General features: G+C 41.3%; 1 protein-coding gene across 1 annotated transcript in view; it reads left to right on the forward strand.

Moving 5' to 3' along the window:
* LOC144324914 (uncharacterized) overlaps positions 1-10,484 on the forward strand; it is a 51,263-nt gene extending 40,779 nt beyond the window's left edge. Inside the window, exons 8-10 of the mRNA XM_077925339.1 lie at positions 5,606-5,660; positions 7,286-7,447; positions 9,432-10,484. Of these exons, the coding sequence (XP_077781465.1) occupies positions 5,606-5,660; positions 7,286-7,447; positions 9,432-9,542 (328 nt within the window). The 3' untranslated portion in view covers positions 9,543-10,484. The remainder of the gene's footprint in view (positions 1-5,605; positions 5,661-7,285; positions 7,448-9,431) is intronic.
* Positions 10,485-14,414: the final 3,930 nt, after the last annotated feature.

The following is a 14,414-nucleotide window of genomic DNA, read 5'->3' on the forward strand; positions in this document are numbered from 1 at the left end:
GGGCTCCCCTCACTGAACCTTCCTGCCAAAGTGACCAAGTCAGCCTCTCAGCCAATCAACAATTAAGAGCCAGATAGCCACAGCCTCCCACCCAAAGGTATGGCAGCTAGAGTAATTTTTAAATAAATCCCCCCCCCCACAAAGCCCAAAGACTTATTAATTTATGGGAGATGTTCCCCCCAAAAACCCTCAACAACTTAACCCCCCACTGCAAAAAAGAAAAGAAAAAAAGGTTGACCTCTTTTGTCCAGATTTTTACTTTTGGGAATTTGGCAACCCTAATATACTCACAGTATGGAACAGGCTGGGGAAACCCTTTGCATGCAAAGTATGTGCTCTGTCACAGAGCTCTGGCCCTCCCCTGCATTCCTTTATCTGCATAGCCACACCCTCTTTTTCAGTTCTTGGATTGTGCACACAGCATTCATAAAGCATCCTCCCCACAAAGAATCCTGGGAATTGTAGTTTATTGAGAGTGCTGGGAGTTGTAGCTCTGTGGGAGGTTAACTATATTTCCCAGGATTATTGGTGGTTGTGGGAATCAGCTTTAAAGTATGCATGCAGCCCTAGTCACATCAGTCTGGGAAACCCAGGGATACACCTTCTATATATTATTTTCTTCAGCAGCTCTTGCCATTTTCAGTGTTTTCTCCTCCTTTGTTGTTTGAGTCCAGTGCCTTCTCAAGAGACAAGTGTCTTTTCCTCTTTCTCTATACTTCCTTTTTCTCCTTAATGTATTGTGTAAAGTGTTGTAGACTACAAGCTTGTAAGCAGGGCCTCCTTTTATTTTTAATTTTTGTTAGCAAATGTGTTATGTACTGAGTTGAATAGGATCCAAACTGCAGCAGTCTGATTGGTCCTAGAACAATAGGATTCAGAATGCAGCAGTCTGATTGGTTCTAGAACAATGCAGCAGTATGATTGGTTGGCAGGAACTACCCAATCATGCTCCAGATAGAAGTGAATCCACAACCTGATTGGCTTACAGTAGAATTCCAGAATTAGCCAATCATGTGCAGCCCATTGTGTAAATAATGTATATAAAGCAGATACTTTGAGGGGACATTCATTCATTCCTCCTCACCACTATGAGCTGAATAAAGAGCATGAAATCACTTTGCGACTCTGAGTATATTTCAAAATGCTAATAATGATGATGTTAGCAACAGTAAGAGAAATGTGGTAGCCTTTGTTGTTTCCCCAGACTTTTCCTAAAGGATGTCAACCAACTGTTTTATCTTACAAAGCTGCTCCCCATCACTGGGGATTTTCAAGGAATGTGTCAACATTGGAAAGAGCCTGTTTATGTGTGACTTAGAACAGATTGACATGAACTTCATACAAGACCTTACGTTTGGTGTGCTTGACCTCAAATTCTTTTGGCCCCCGAATAACAATGCATCTTAGCTGCAATTTTTTAAGATACATTGTCCAATTTTGGCAAATGATCACAGGAACTTATTCTGAGATAACAGTAGACACTTTAAATGTTTTGGTTCTTCTTAAAGACCAACATTTTCTCTGACTTAAGGGAACTAGTAGCAAGGAAAATTGCCCCTTGACAGCCAGAATTCAAATTTTATTGAAACTTTCCCCTTTTTTTGACAAAACGGTACCCAATTCCCCATACTTCTCCCCAAACCCCAGTAAATAGCTAATTTTTAATATGTGTTTCTAATAAAAGGGGGGGATTATGTGCAACACCCTTTTAAGGTTACCACCTTAGGTAAGAAGAGTTCGGCTGGCTTTAACATTCATGACAAGCACCAAGAATGATAATAAAATGAGATGGTTAACAAAATAGCAAAATTACAATTCGGGAGATGCAATTTGTGGAGTTGGAGTTGAGGGCAAATTAATGAGTGGGACCATACATTTTCCTGCTTCTGTTCACTTATCTTATTTCAAAAATACTGCATTGTGGTTCGAGGACCCGAACCCCGCGCAGTGGAATGAAACACAAGGACACGTGATATAAGGTTAATGGGCAAGAAAAGGCCACAACTTTATTGATTACAGCAAGTGAAAAGGTATTGGCTTAGGCATTGGATTACGTCAGCTGACTCCACCCACTCGGAGAGGGGCGAGTCTAAAAAACAAACAAACAAACAAAGGGGGTTTATTCACCAGTAGGTGGAGCCTGTTGATGCTAATCCAACTATAGGCTCTCCCCTGATGTCACCGAGGGTCGTGCCATGGCCTCCCGCCAAGCAGGCATCGGACAGAATACACAACCGCCGGATTCCTTTAACGGAATACCCAAAAATTGAAGGCGCAGGCGATGGCCACACCTAGCCCTTCGACACCACAACACATTATTCCAATGCCTAACCTACCCACCAATACCACGAAAGTTGTGACGATTGCTACGAGGTAGGCGAAAAAACCAAAAGGCCTAATGCCAAATGGAAAAATTCCTACCAGGCCCCCCGGACAACCAGGGCAACCAACCTAAGGTCCATAGCAAGGCCAAAAGAAAACTGGAAACCCTGCTCTAAGGGAGTGGAGGGTGGGTGACTCGCAACGGGACGACAAAAGTGAGGGCTGGAGGCTGGCGCCGCAGCAATTCAGGCTGCTGTACACGCCCCCTTGAAGGCACCTGGTTGGGTGCCTGACCGAGGGCGTGGGCGCCAGCCAGGTGAGTGGAAGGCAGGGGGCAAACGCCCCCTGCTTGAGGCGGAGTCCGGCTCCCGGCCACAACCACTCCCCTCTCTTGCAGGGAGGAGAGTCTTTGTCCCACTATCCACTTTAGGTGCAGACTGAGACGAGTGCTTCTTTCAAATTATGTCATCAACCTTCAGTCAGGCTTATGAATTAACCTGATATCCTAAATTCCCCCAGAACTCCATAATATGTTGTCATTCTTCTAATGGAATAATGTGTGAAGTGTGTCTCTCAAAACCCCACTTATGACTCACTTTCCCCCAAAATGTGGGTGTTGTTCTTGTTGTGTTGCCACAGGCCACATATCAAGAGAAGCTTTTGGAGGAAGAGCCAGAGTAATAGAGTTATGATGGAAGAAACACAAAGAGTCAGGCCAGCCATTCTGGATTTTTTAACCAAGTACTGCATCATTAAGTAAGTCTAATCCACTGTTGGTTATAAATAGACACTTGTGCTTATCACATTCACTCACTGGGAAAGAATGTAAACCAGTCTAAGAATGAAACACTGCCTGAATAATATTAGCAACTTCATGGTCGAAAGACACGTACTCATATACTTCCCCCTTCCTTAGCCGAGTGGAATGACGTGATGGTTTATATACAAAAAGAGTTGAAGGAAGGTTGTGTCATTAGAAAATATGTGCTGAAATAAGGTCTTTTCCTTCTCGTTGGCCTTTAAAGGAATTTGGGTGGCCAGAAAATGAAACACAGTGAGTAACAATGCATTTAAAAACCTAAGGCCATCTTGGTCAAGGCATAAGACGGAAGGCTTTCAAATGACACAGAGAAAGTGGGGAAGCCCCATGCCTGCTCAAAAGTAGAGGCAGGGGAGAAATTTGATTCGGTTCACACTTAGAAGTGAACCTACTTAATTCATACTTTCTGAAACAATGCGCCAACTATTCTACATAGCTGCCCTTCAGAATTCACACTTCTTCTGCGCCACAGAACTTCCCTTCCCTTTCATTTTCCCTTGTGCACCCACAAATCTACTCGGGGGGGGGGGGGTAGAGGGAAAACCCGGAACAGATTTGGAGGGGCATGTGGGAAAGGAAGTTCCGTTGTGCAGAGGGAAAGGAAGTTCCGTTGTGCAAGCAAAAACCATCTTGTGGTTGAGACAAATTCACTGGGTACAACCAGCACTTTTTTCTGACCGGAAGTGCTGGTATGTAGAACCAGCACATTTTTCTTGGAGTGATTTTCAACATCAACTTTTAAATTAAAACTTTTTAATTAAAAGTTGATAACAAATCAAATGGAGAAAGGGGGAGAGGTGCAGGGAGAATAGAAAGGTGGGAGAGGCCTTTTGCAATTTAGCAAGCTATATGCACTGGAACCTCGTTTTATTTTTACAAAACACAGCACTGGATGACATCCAGAAATTCTACCAGTTGTATCAGTGATGTGGAACATGGGCAAAACAGGAAGTGTCAGAGCAAGTTCAGAGCAGCTGATGGAGCTTGTAAGGCCCTCCACCTCTCCCACCTAAGCAAAGCCATGTGTGCTACTTTGCTAACAAACGCCCTAGCATAGGGAAAGTAGTAAAAATGCAGAAAACATATATATTTTCAGACAGGTAGGTTTTTTCCCCAATAAATGTAACTGCAGACAAGGGTCCCAATGCTAAGGTTCAGTGTTCTCATGTGACCAGACTGTCCTGCATCAAAGATTCAGAGCTACGCCCCAAACTAATACACCCTTCCCTTTGCGCTTGGAAGCTGCCGCCTTTGATCTCTTGTTACAGTTCAAACCACAGGCAGGTTCCAATTTCCCTTTCTTCACATTTTAAATGTCTCAGACCCAATGTCAGCAAGTTCTCATCCTCCCCTGCACCTGGGTAAAGTCCAGGCCAAAAAAGGCAGAGGGGACCTGCCAAAAGGGGGACAAAAAAAAAAAGAGTGTTCTTAGGCTGCCTTCTTATTTTGCTCCTTTTCTCTCGGATAAGAAAAATAGACCCTGGAGGAAAAGGTTGAGTAAAATAATACTGTCTAGGAATACTACTTACCCCTGCATTATTTCGCTATAACCTCAGCAGTTCCCGAAGATTAGTCAAATGCAGATGTTAAAACATGGAAAGTCTACAAATTGGTGGGTGAAGACAGATGTAAGATTAAAGAGCAGGCACAGCAGTTTCTTCACCCCTGGTGCGAGGCTGGCTTGGCAATTTGCATGACAGACATACCAGCAAGTTGAAAACTGGTTCAGCCATCCATCTTGCCTCTACCTTCACGTTTCAAGCAGACTTTTCGCTCCCCAACTCCCTTTTTAAAATGGTTTGTGGCATGTACTAGGGTATATATAGTAATTTGTCGGCTTATTTTAAAACCTGCAAATGTTGCAAAACTGCTCTAAGGTTAAGATATGGTCTCAAAAGAAGTTACAGTATCTACTGTAGTTTTTTGTTGTACCCATGATAACATAAAGAAAGGGTCTTCCCGGAAACAATGCCAGTGAGTTTTACAGTCCTAGTTTTGATTAGGTATCCAAATGGCCCAAGGGTCAGGTTGTGTTTTGCCTGTGGTGCAAGGATGGTGAGCCTGTGGCTCTTCATAGGTTGTTGGGTTATCATTGGCCATGTTGGCTGGGACTGATGAGGCTTGGAGATCAACAACATCTGCAAAGCCTCAGGTTCCCTGCCCTAGCATGAGGTCAGAAATATATGCTAGCATATATCTCTGCTTATTTACACACCAGCCTCTACAGTGAGCATTGCCATTCTACCAGCCCCATGTCAAGAAGAGCTGGACATGTGTGTACATAACTCAGCAGCTCATGGCTGAATGTGTGTTGTGTTTGAGATGACATGTCGTGATATTAAAACGTGGTGATGATAAAATAAAAGCACAGCAGTTCAATCTGTTGTGGCTGTTATACACAGGAATGTGATGTGAAGTAACTTTGCTTTCCTGTTTTTTAACATCGTTTTTTTCCTTTCAAAGTCCAGAACGCTTATCTTTTTATGAAAGAATTTTCCTAAAGTACTGCAGTCATGAGGTAAGATACTTAGGAAGACCAAAGGTAACTTAATTTGTGTTTTCTACAAATAGTTCAGCCTCTACCAAATATTTTTCTGTTTTAAGCCATGGTTAGAGTACTGTGTTAGGACTGGGACTAATTCCATTTCCGAGTCAGCCATAAAGCTCACTTGGTGACCTTGAAGCAGACATATCTCACCTTAACTACTCAGAGGGTCTTTGTGGTGATAAAATGTGGCATGGGATGAGAAATCGTGTATGCTGCAGAGTTAAATTGAGTGTAGGATCCTGACTTATCATGGTGCAACAGGTTATATATGATTTTTTTTCTTATGAAAGAAAGGAGAAATAGTTGCTAACAATACACGGGACAACAGAAACGTTTGGTGACCTTGAGGTTGTGTACTAATTTCCATTCCCCTTTTTATCTTGCCCGCTTTGCCACAATCTTACCCTCTGTTTTGATATTCTGACAATCAGAAACTACAACCTTTCCAGTCTCTCCTAATTTTGACTGGAGCCATAGCAACTGTGACAAACATAGTCCGCTAATAACACAGAAGATAAGGACTTACATCCTGTACAAGTTTGGAACTTCATCATCCCAAGTGTATCTCTTAGCTTTTATCTTTTTCTTTTCAGTGCCACAGAATAGTTTATTTCTCACTCCTTTTGTCCATTTCCCTGAGAATGGTAAAAACCTCATTGCTTTATCTATTCTGGCAGCTCTTTCCTTACCATTCTATTTTTGTTGTCTTTAGGCTAAAAACACATATCCCTCTCACTCACACACACTGGCTATGTTTTTTTCATTATAAAAAATGTATCAGATTTTCTCCAGAAATGGTAAATGAAGATGAAATTGGGGAGGTAGGGGGTGAGGAATGCAGGCTGGCAATCTGATGGCAATGACATTGTGTAGACAAAGCAAAACAAAAACTAAAAAATCTTGCACGTATGAGGAGGGCCAGTTCCAGTCTGGAAGCACTTTCTGTCACACTCTCTGCTTCTTAGGGCAAGTTATTATATTTATTTTTTGTAATGAAACTGCCCTAAGACATTTTAATGTAATGTAATGGAGTCTCCACCTCCAACGTTGTGCCCGGACACTGAGGTCCAGCGCTGAAGGCCTTCTGGCAGTTCCTTCGCTGCGAGAAGCCAAGTTACAGGGAACCAGGCAGAGGGCCTTCTCGGTAGTGGCACCCGCCCTGTGGAATGCCCTCCCACCGGATGTCAAAGAGAAAAACAACTACCAAACTGTTGGAAGACATCTGAAGGCAGCCCTATTTAGGGAAGCTTTTAATGCTTAATAGGTTATTGTGTTTTGGTGTTCTGTTGGAGGCCGCCCAGAGTGGCTGGGGAAACAAATAATTCATTATTATTATTATTATTATTATTATTATTATTATTATTATTATTATTAACTACCATTGCTACACTGAAGAAAGATGCTTCAACACATTTGTTTGATGTGGTGAAACTTTCAGACACTTCCGCATTTGCATACTAGGGCTCCCCCTTTGTGTTGCTCCCACTTTCAGAGCAAATGGTCACCAGCTCAGAGTGTGCACCATGGTGCACTTGGAGCTCAAAGTGCTTGCATTTTAAAAGTATAACAGTTCTTTCTTTGTACTTTTTTTAAAGGACCCTGATGAAGAACCTAGAGACCAGGAATCTACTGATATGCCAAATGCAAATTTCGGTGAGGTGCCTGGTGGCTTTGATCACATAGAAGAAATCCTTATACAGAAAAAAGCAAAGGAAAACATTGACATTGAGAAAAAGATCCAAATGATTCTTGAAAGTGTGAGTGGAGATTTGTAGTTGTTGCGATCAATCTGCATTCCATTCATGCTAATCATGAAATTTCACTCAGGTGCATATATCTGTGTAGAGGTAAATGGCGAGCCTGACATCCCCAAAGCTCCCAGACTCAAAGTTCATAATTTTATTTGATTTATTGTATTCTGCGCCACTTTTCATTCAAATGAATCTCAAAGCGGCTCCAAACAATGAATAACAATAACATAATAGAACATCACAAATACAACATAAATCATGTAATGTAATTAACAAATATAATTAACAGTTATAATCTATAAAACATTATTAACAAAACAGCTTAAAAAAAAGCCAAACATGACAATTAAATTCAGTACTCTGCATTTCTATACCAGTCTACTTTTTTTAAAAGCCCTGATGAAAATTTGTTAGCTTTTTAGTTCAAATTTCTCCCAATTTATACTTTTTTGCCTAATATACACTTATTTACAAAGCAATTTGCTTAACATCACACATTTTTCCATTTATTTGCATTAATGGATGCATTTATATTCTGACCTGCATTTTTATGCGTATTACTTGCCTGGAGAGCTGCACTGCAAAACTTGGAGAACTGTGAATTTCAAAAGACAACTGGGTTTTGGTTTGCCAATTATTTTGGAAAGTGTGAATTAGATAAATTTCATCTTTAAATAAAAAGCGAATTTATATTTCTTAGGAACCCTGAGCATTAAGCTCTGCTATTACAGTGGCTTCCCTGAATCCCATTTAAATCAAAGGAGTGATGAAATGCCATGTCACTAAAAGTCTCATTTAATCAATTTCCCAATAAATTTTTTTAACATAACAAGATAATGTGCAGCCTTCTTAAGGTAATATAACTTGAGCATCTTGGGCTTGTCAATCAGAAGGGCGGGGGTTTGAATCCACACAACAGGGTGAGCTCCTGTTGCTGTCCCAGCTTCTGCCAACCTAGCAGTTTGAAAGCACACCAGTGCAAGTAGATAAACAGGTACCACTGTGGTGGGAAGGTAAATGGCATTTCCATGTGCCAGAAGAGGTTTAGTCTTGCTGGCCACATGACCCAGAAAACTGTCTATGGACAAACGCCGGCTCCCTCAGCCTGAGTAAAAACACCAGGCAGGCCCCACAAATTACCCAGAGATGCATTTTAAGTAAAAGGGCATATTCTACTCATGTAAAAACATGCTGATTCCCGGACTGTCCATGGGCCGGATTGAGAAAGCGATTGGGCCGGATCTGGCCCCCGAGCCTTAGTTTGCCTACCCATGATCCTAGCTAGGGTCAGGCTCAGGGCAAGATCTAGTCATCTGCATGACAGTGATTCAATTGCATAATTTTTAGATTATGAATGCAAAGCTCTACAGTCTCTTGGGGAAGAGACTTGGCTATTCAGAAGCTGATTTACTAAAAGAAAATAAACACACACACACACTGATGCACATTTTGTGGTAACTTTACATGAAAATTAGAGTAATCCAGCGTAACAATACCATCCTTTAGATGTTTGATAAAATGTATTCAATGGGACTTGTTCCCAGGCTTGTGGTATTGGATTATAGCCCCTCCTTCTTCAATTGCTTTTCTCCTCAAATGCCACTGAAACTTTTGGGAGCACCAGATCTTTAGCCCTCAGAATTTCTTTGATATTATTTGTAATAAGCAGATGGCCAAAAAGCAAAAAAAGGCCTTTTTGATTTTTAAAAAGCCACTTACTAGAATAATAACTTGGATTCAAGAATTCTGTGGTGATTGCATTTGCCTGGGTCCTTTTGATACAACAGCAGAAAAATGAAACACCAGCAGCTTTAAACAACACAGACACCCCAAGCTGTGTTCTGACATAATTACGGATGATAAGCCTTTAATTTTTTACCTCACGTTAACAGGAGAGAACAAATGTTAATGGCTGAACTTCTTTTCCCCTCTTCTCCCTTTAAAATCCCAAGGCGCTGTTCTTTTTTTCTGTTCTTTTTTTACCTCACAGGGATCTGTATCAGATCAACTGGAAAAAATGCAGTTTAAGATGAAGACACTTTTGGAAAGAAAAAAGGACATTGTGAACACAGTACAAGAACTTCAAGGCAAGATTATTTAAACAGTGAAGAAGCTCACTGAAAAACAGGAATAATGTTATGAAAAAGAAATTGTAATGGAAAAGAACAGAGTCTGTAGACACTTGAAGTGCAAAAAGAAGAAGTTAGGTCTCTTTTTCACTTTACAGTGGTGATGTAGGTGTTGCTGCAACACAATCATTTCCATGTAATGTGTTAAAGCCTTAAATCACATAAGTGAAGCCACACTGCAGCTCTTTCCCATGCTGACATCCCTCTAGGAATAGGGACAGTGCTGCTATGTGGGGGAACCACAGTGTCGGCTTCTTCCATGTAGCCCGGGACTTTTCCCCTCCTGTTCTGTAGAAGAAAACTGTGACCACTACTGCCTGCACATTGTGCAGAATGAAGTGGTAGATTGTGGGCACATTCACACCATATATTTAAAGCACGTTCAGCACACAGTTAAACACATGACTTTTCAAGATTGTGGGTTCAGATCGGTGGCTTTTGTTTTTGAATGAAATGCTCCCTACGGGTACTAAATTAGTGCATTAGTGAGATGATTATGCTAAAATTTCCTTTTGATATGCTCTCACATACAGAGGATTTTGTGTGTTTACATTAGAGAGGGTTCAAACACTGTTCTCATGTGCAGTCTGAAATGGTACATTCTGGAATTTGACCACCGCAGTTTTCATCTTTTCACTAGAGTTTGTTTTATTTTATTTACTACAATTTTGTATAATGGCTTACATTATATTAGGCATGATGCAAAAGGGGCAAATGGAGGAGATGAGGGAAAGCAAATTCAGATAGCACAATGTTGAATAATGAAGGGATCCTTCCTTTCTCAGCTCTCCCTCTGATGCAGCTAGTTGGAATGGCTGGTGACAGAATTTGTGTGATGGATAATGTGTTGAATGGCTCTGTGTCTCATTAAAGGCAATGGAAGGAGTCCAAACCTGGTGCCAGGAATCAGGGGCCCAGAGAGCTCCTTACTAGTCTAGCCTGGCCAAACCAATATTCACTGCCATGGCCCACAAGACCCTCAGACATCTGTTTCTAGTGGTGGGCAGGTGATGATGCCATTTTTGAATGGCAACAAAGCTCAGTGCCCATCCATGGTGGTGGCTCACATTCACACTGCAATGCCGCAGTCTCTAGGCATATAACAACTATCAAACCCAACTGGGGAAACATTTTGGATAAATAAAGATGGCAGGTAGCCACCATAGGTAGGAACCAAGCTTGGTTCCCATTCAAAAGTGGCACTACCACGTGCCCAACCACTAACACGCTTCCAGGGGGCTGGCAGGGTGTTGTTGCTGCTACAGCAACAGAATGGAAAAAAATACTGTGTAGTCATGACCATGAGTAGGGGGGCCAGTAGTAGCACTGTGCTGAGGGCATTCTGGAGGTCTAGTGCCAGCCCTGAGTGATACTGACTGAAGCTCACTTAACTCCTGCCAATGTCAAATAAACATTTAGACCTGTTCTGTGTGTTCTTCCTCAGAGCTTCCATTGAGGTTAATGGGTCAGGTAAGCATGCATAGGAATACAGCCATAGTCACGGCTCCACTTTTGCTGAATTGTGTGCTTGTTTCCTGGTAGATAAATTACACGCTAGCCCATATATTACATGGATTCCTCACTCTTCTTCCCCATCCCCAAAATAAAACCTGGTTTGCAGCCTATCTTCGGGGACAGCCTATAGTCAGTCAATACACTATATAGATTAGATAGGCAGGCAGGCAGGTGTCACACAGAATGATGTACAGTGACCACATTATAAGCTACCACTTGTCCACCTGCATTTGGCAAATAGAAATGTTAAGTCCTTTGGGAAATGGCTGTCTGGGGAGTCCAGATAAACACCTCCTGTCAAATGCTAGGCATGCAGAGCTTTGGCTGTACTTATGGTTCTGTGGTGGCTGAAATGCCTTTAGGAAAATACATATTAAAACCACCCTCTGTCTTCTTGGTCAGTTGTCAACATTTGTTGATTAATACAAAGCAGTTGCATGTTGGGGGGGGGGGGCGACAAGTCTAATTAAGTAACTTTGTTGCAGCCTACTCCTCTGCCAAATTGAGTTGCCATAGTGTTTATCCTCTAGAATTCTGCCCCTGACTCCCAACACGTTTCTGATAAAATCTGTCTCTCTGGTTGGATGCTTTGCCCCTTTGGTGCTCTTGATGCATCATCAATATCCGTTGCAGATTAAAAGCAGGAGTCATGTGCATCCCTCCTCCATTGGCTTTGCCAAGTGGTTTCATCACACAACATAGCCCTTTTTCACAGCTGGTTCCATTCATAGTACTAAATTGAGTTTCCAAAGCACAGAGTCTGCATTTCTTCATAACTTAATTCTTGATTGCACAATCTGCTCATTATTCCACACGGTGAACGATTTCATGTTCATGTTCTGGAGCTCAGACACTGTGCTACTGGGGAATGGAAGAAGGTGCGACTACCGCATGAGCTCATATTACTGTTGACCAAAAGATCACAGCTAGCCATGTTCTCCCAGAGATGCCCTTTTATTCTTCTCAAAAAAAGTCCTCCTCCTCTGAGGCCACATTGGATGGTTGTAGCTCACCCAGCACAGGTCAGAGAAGCTGCCAAAGCTTGGGGACAAAAGACTTGTGTGATCCTTAAGCGTGCCTGGCCAAGAGTTAGGAACTTCGTGAACCCAACTCACTGAAAGCTTCAGTAAAGTCTTTTTGCATACTCACTGTAAGCTCCCAACTCCAGCTAGCTCATGTGACCGATTCCACCCCAAGTCTTGCCTGCCTTCACATGAGCTAAAGGCAGACTTACAAAAAGCATATAAAAGCCACTGCCTAAGCTTTAGCTCAAGTGGCTGTGGGACCAAACAGTGTTTGGGATATTTTGCCTAGCTCTGCATTAACTGTGATTAGAATCCTTAGCTTGGAGGGCAAACAGAAAACACTTCCCTTTTTTGTAAAATTTGATTAACTGCTGGGAAAAGATTATGCACATTTTGACAAGAAAATGAAATTCATCTGGCATAATGCTGTTCTCTAATTTCAAACCCATATGGGGCTATTATGCACTTCTGAACTTGGTATTCAAGAGAACTGACTTTCACATACATAATATATGCAAAAAAAAACCCCAAACAATTTCAAAGCAATTTTTGTGCAAATGGATGGAATCTTTTCATATCTACCTTCTTCTTTTTCAAAAAAGAAGAAGTTCCTCACTGAATAAGTTACTCAAAATGAAGGAAGATAGCTCTCACTTGAGTAGACAAGTTTCCTTTATGTTCAAACATACTTCATACTTGGTTATAAATGGTGAGCCAATCCTGGTGTTCATAAAAATACATACAAGGCAATAATTTTGTGTGGGTCAAACTATATAACATGGGGAATATGTGACTGCATTTCAGGTTATCTTGTTTTGTTTTGGTTTGGTTTGGTTTGGTTTGGTTTGGTTTGTTTGTTTGTTTTGTTTTAAAATCCAAATGACTGGTTTTTTAAAAAGCAGCTGTGAGGATCAGGATGATGGCAATGTTAATCAATGGGAGTTAATCGATGGCAGCTTCACTCTCTGAGTGTAAGGCAGTTCTGGAGGGCAATTTTGTGGGGGGCTGCAGTGCAGTAGGGAAGTGTTATTCACACATTCCATGTATCATCTAATTTGGCCCTTAGAATTGTTTACGTAGCTGACTTTGACGTATCAAAATTTCTAATATGGTCTTTGAGAAGATATAAGTCAAATTTCCAAAAATCTGAGAAAGCCTTATCTGATCAATATAACTAGTCATCCATACACAGTTGCTTACACTCTCCTTCCTGGGTTTGGTGGCAGTTAACATTCAAAACATTCTTGCAAATTGCATGATACTGTACACCTCACAGTGTAGTCCTTAAGAACGTACAAATTAATTGGCCACATTATTTACCACTCTTCTACAAACAACACTAAATCATTCTTGTTTCATGGGGTATGCCTCATGGAATATCCAAACAAACTGTGCCAATAGCTCTCATAATGTTATGCTGGCAGTTTAAGCTTAGTGATGAATGTGGACAAAAATAGACGTTATAAATGGCTACAACCTGATCTTTCTTAATGGTCAGATCAAAGAATGCAACTCCAGGCAACAATGACGGAGCAGTTATCCAACACAACTAAGCAGAAGAAAGGACAGAAGAGGCGGAAAGGCAAAGACATGAAGCTTCTCCTAAACATGGATGGAAAGGGGGACAACCTTTGTGGAATTCCATCCTCTAAACCTTCATCTATGCTGGTCAAACAGGTAAAATAAGCAGCAAGCATCACTCCATTCATGATCATTGTTTGATGAAATGTTGATAACATCATAAAACAGTGGTGTTAATTCAAGAGGGTAAATACATTTTGTACTTAGCTATATATGGTCGCAAGTCCTGTTAAAGTCAACTGACTTTGTTGCATGTATATAATAGGAAGTGATAGTTGGCCTCTAAAGCTTCACCTTGAGCAAAATTACTTGTAATCACTCATGACATAACATATTAATTTATACAAGGTTCAAAGGCACTAGCTTTCTAAATGGGCATTTGACCATGCAAAGCCCAGCTCTGCTTCCCGCTGGATCGCATTGTACATCCTGCCTTCAGACTGACAGCCAGCTGTTCATTAATAGTAGTATTGTTAATTGGACTTATAATAAAAATAATAATTTATTATTTATACCCCACCCATCCGGCTGAGTTTCCCCAGCCACTTGCTAGTTGCATTTAGAAACATGAATCTAAAGATATTATAAAGACAAAACAACAACCAATCCCCCTAACAGTAAGAAGCAGCACACTAGTAACAGCATCATCTCAGTCTATCAAAAGACTGGGAGGGGTGGAGAGGATAAATCTTTTCCTGGCGCCAAAAAGATGTCAGTGAAGGT

The sequence above is a fragment of the Podarcis muralis genome, chromosome 3 (assembly GCF_964188315.1).
Source record: "Podarcis muralis chromosome 3, rPodMur119.hap1.1, whole genome shotgun sequence".
Lineage (NCBI taxonomy): Eukaryota > Metazoa > Chordata > Lepidosauria > Squamata > Lacertidae > Podarcis > Podarcis muralis.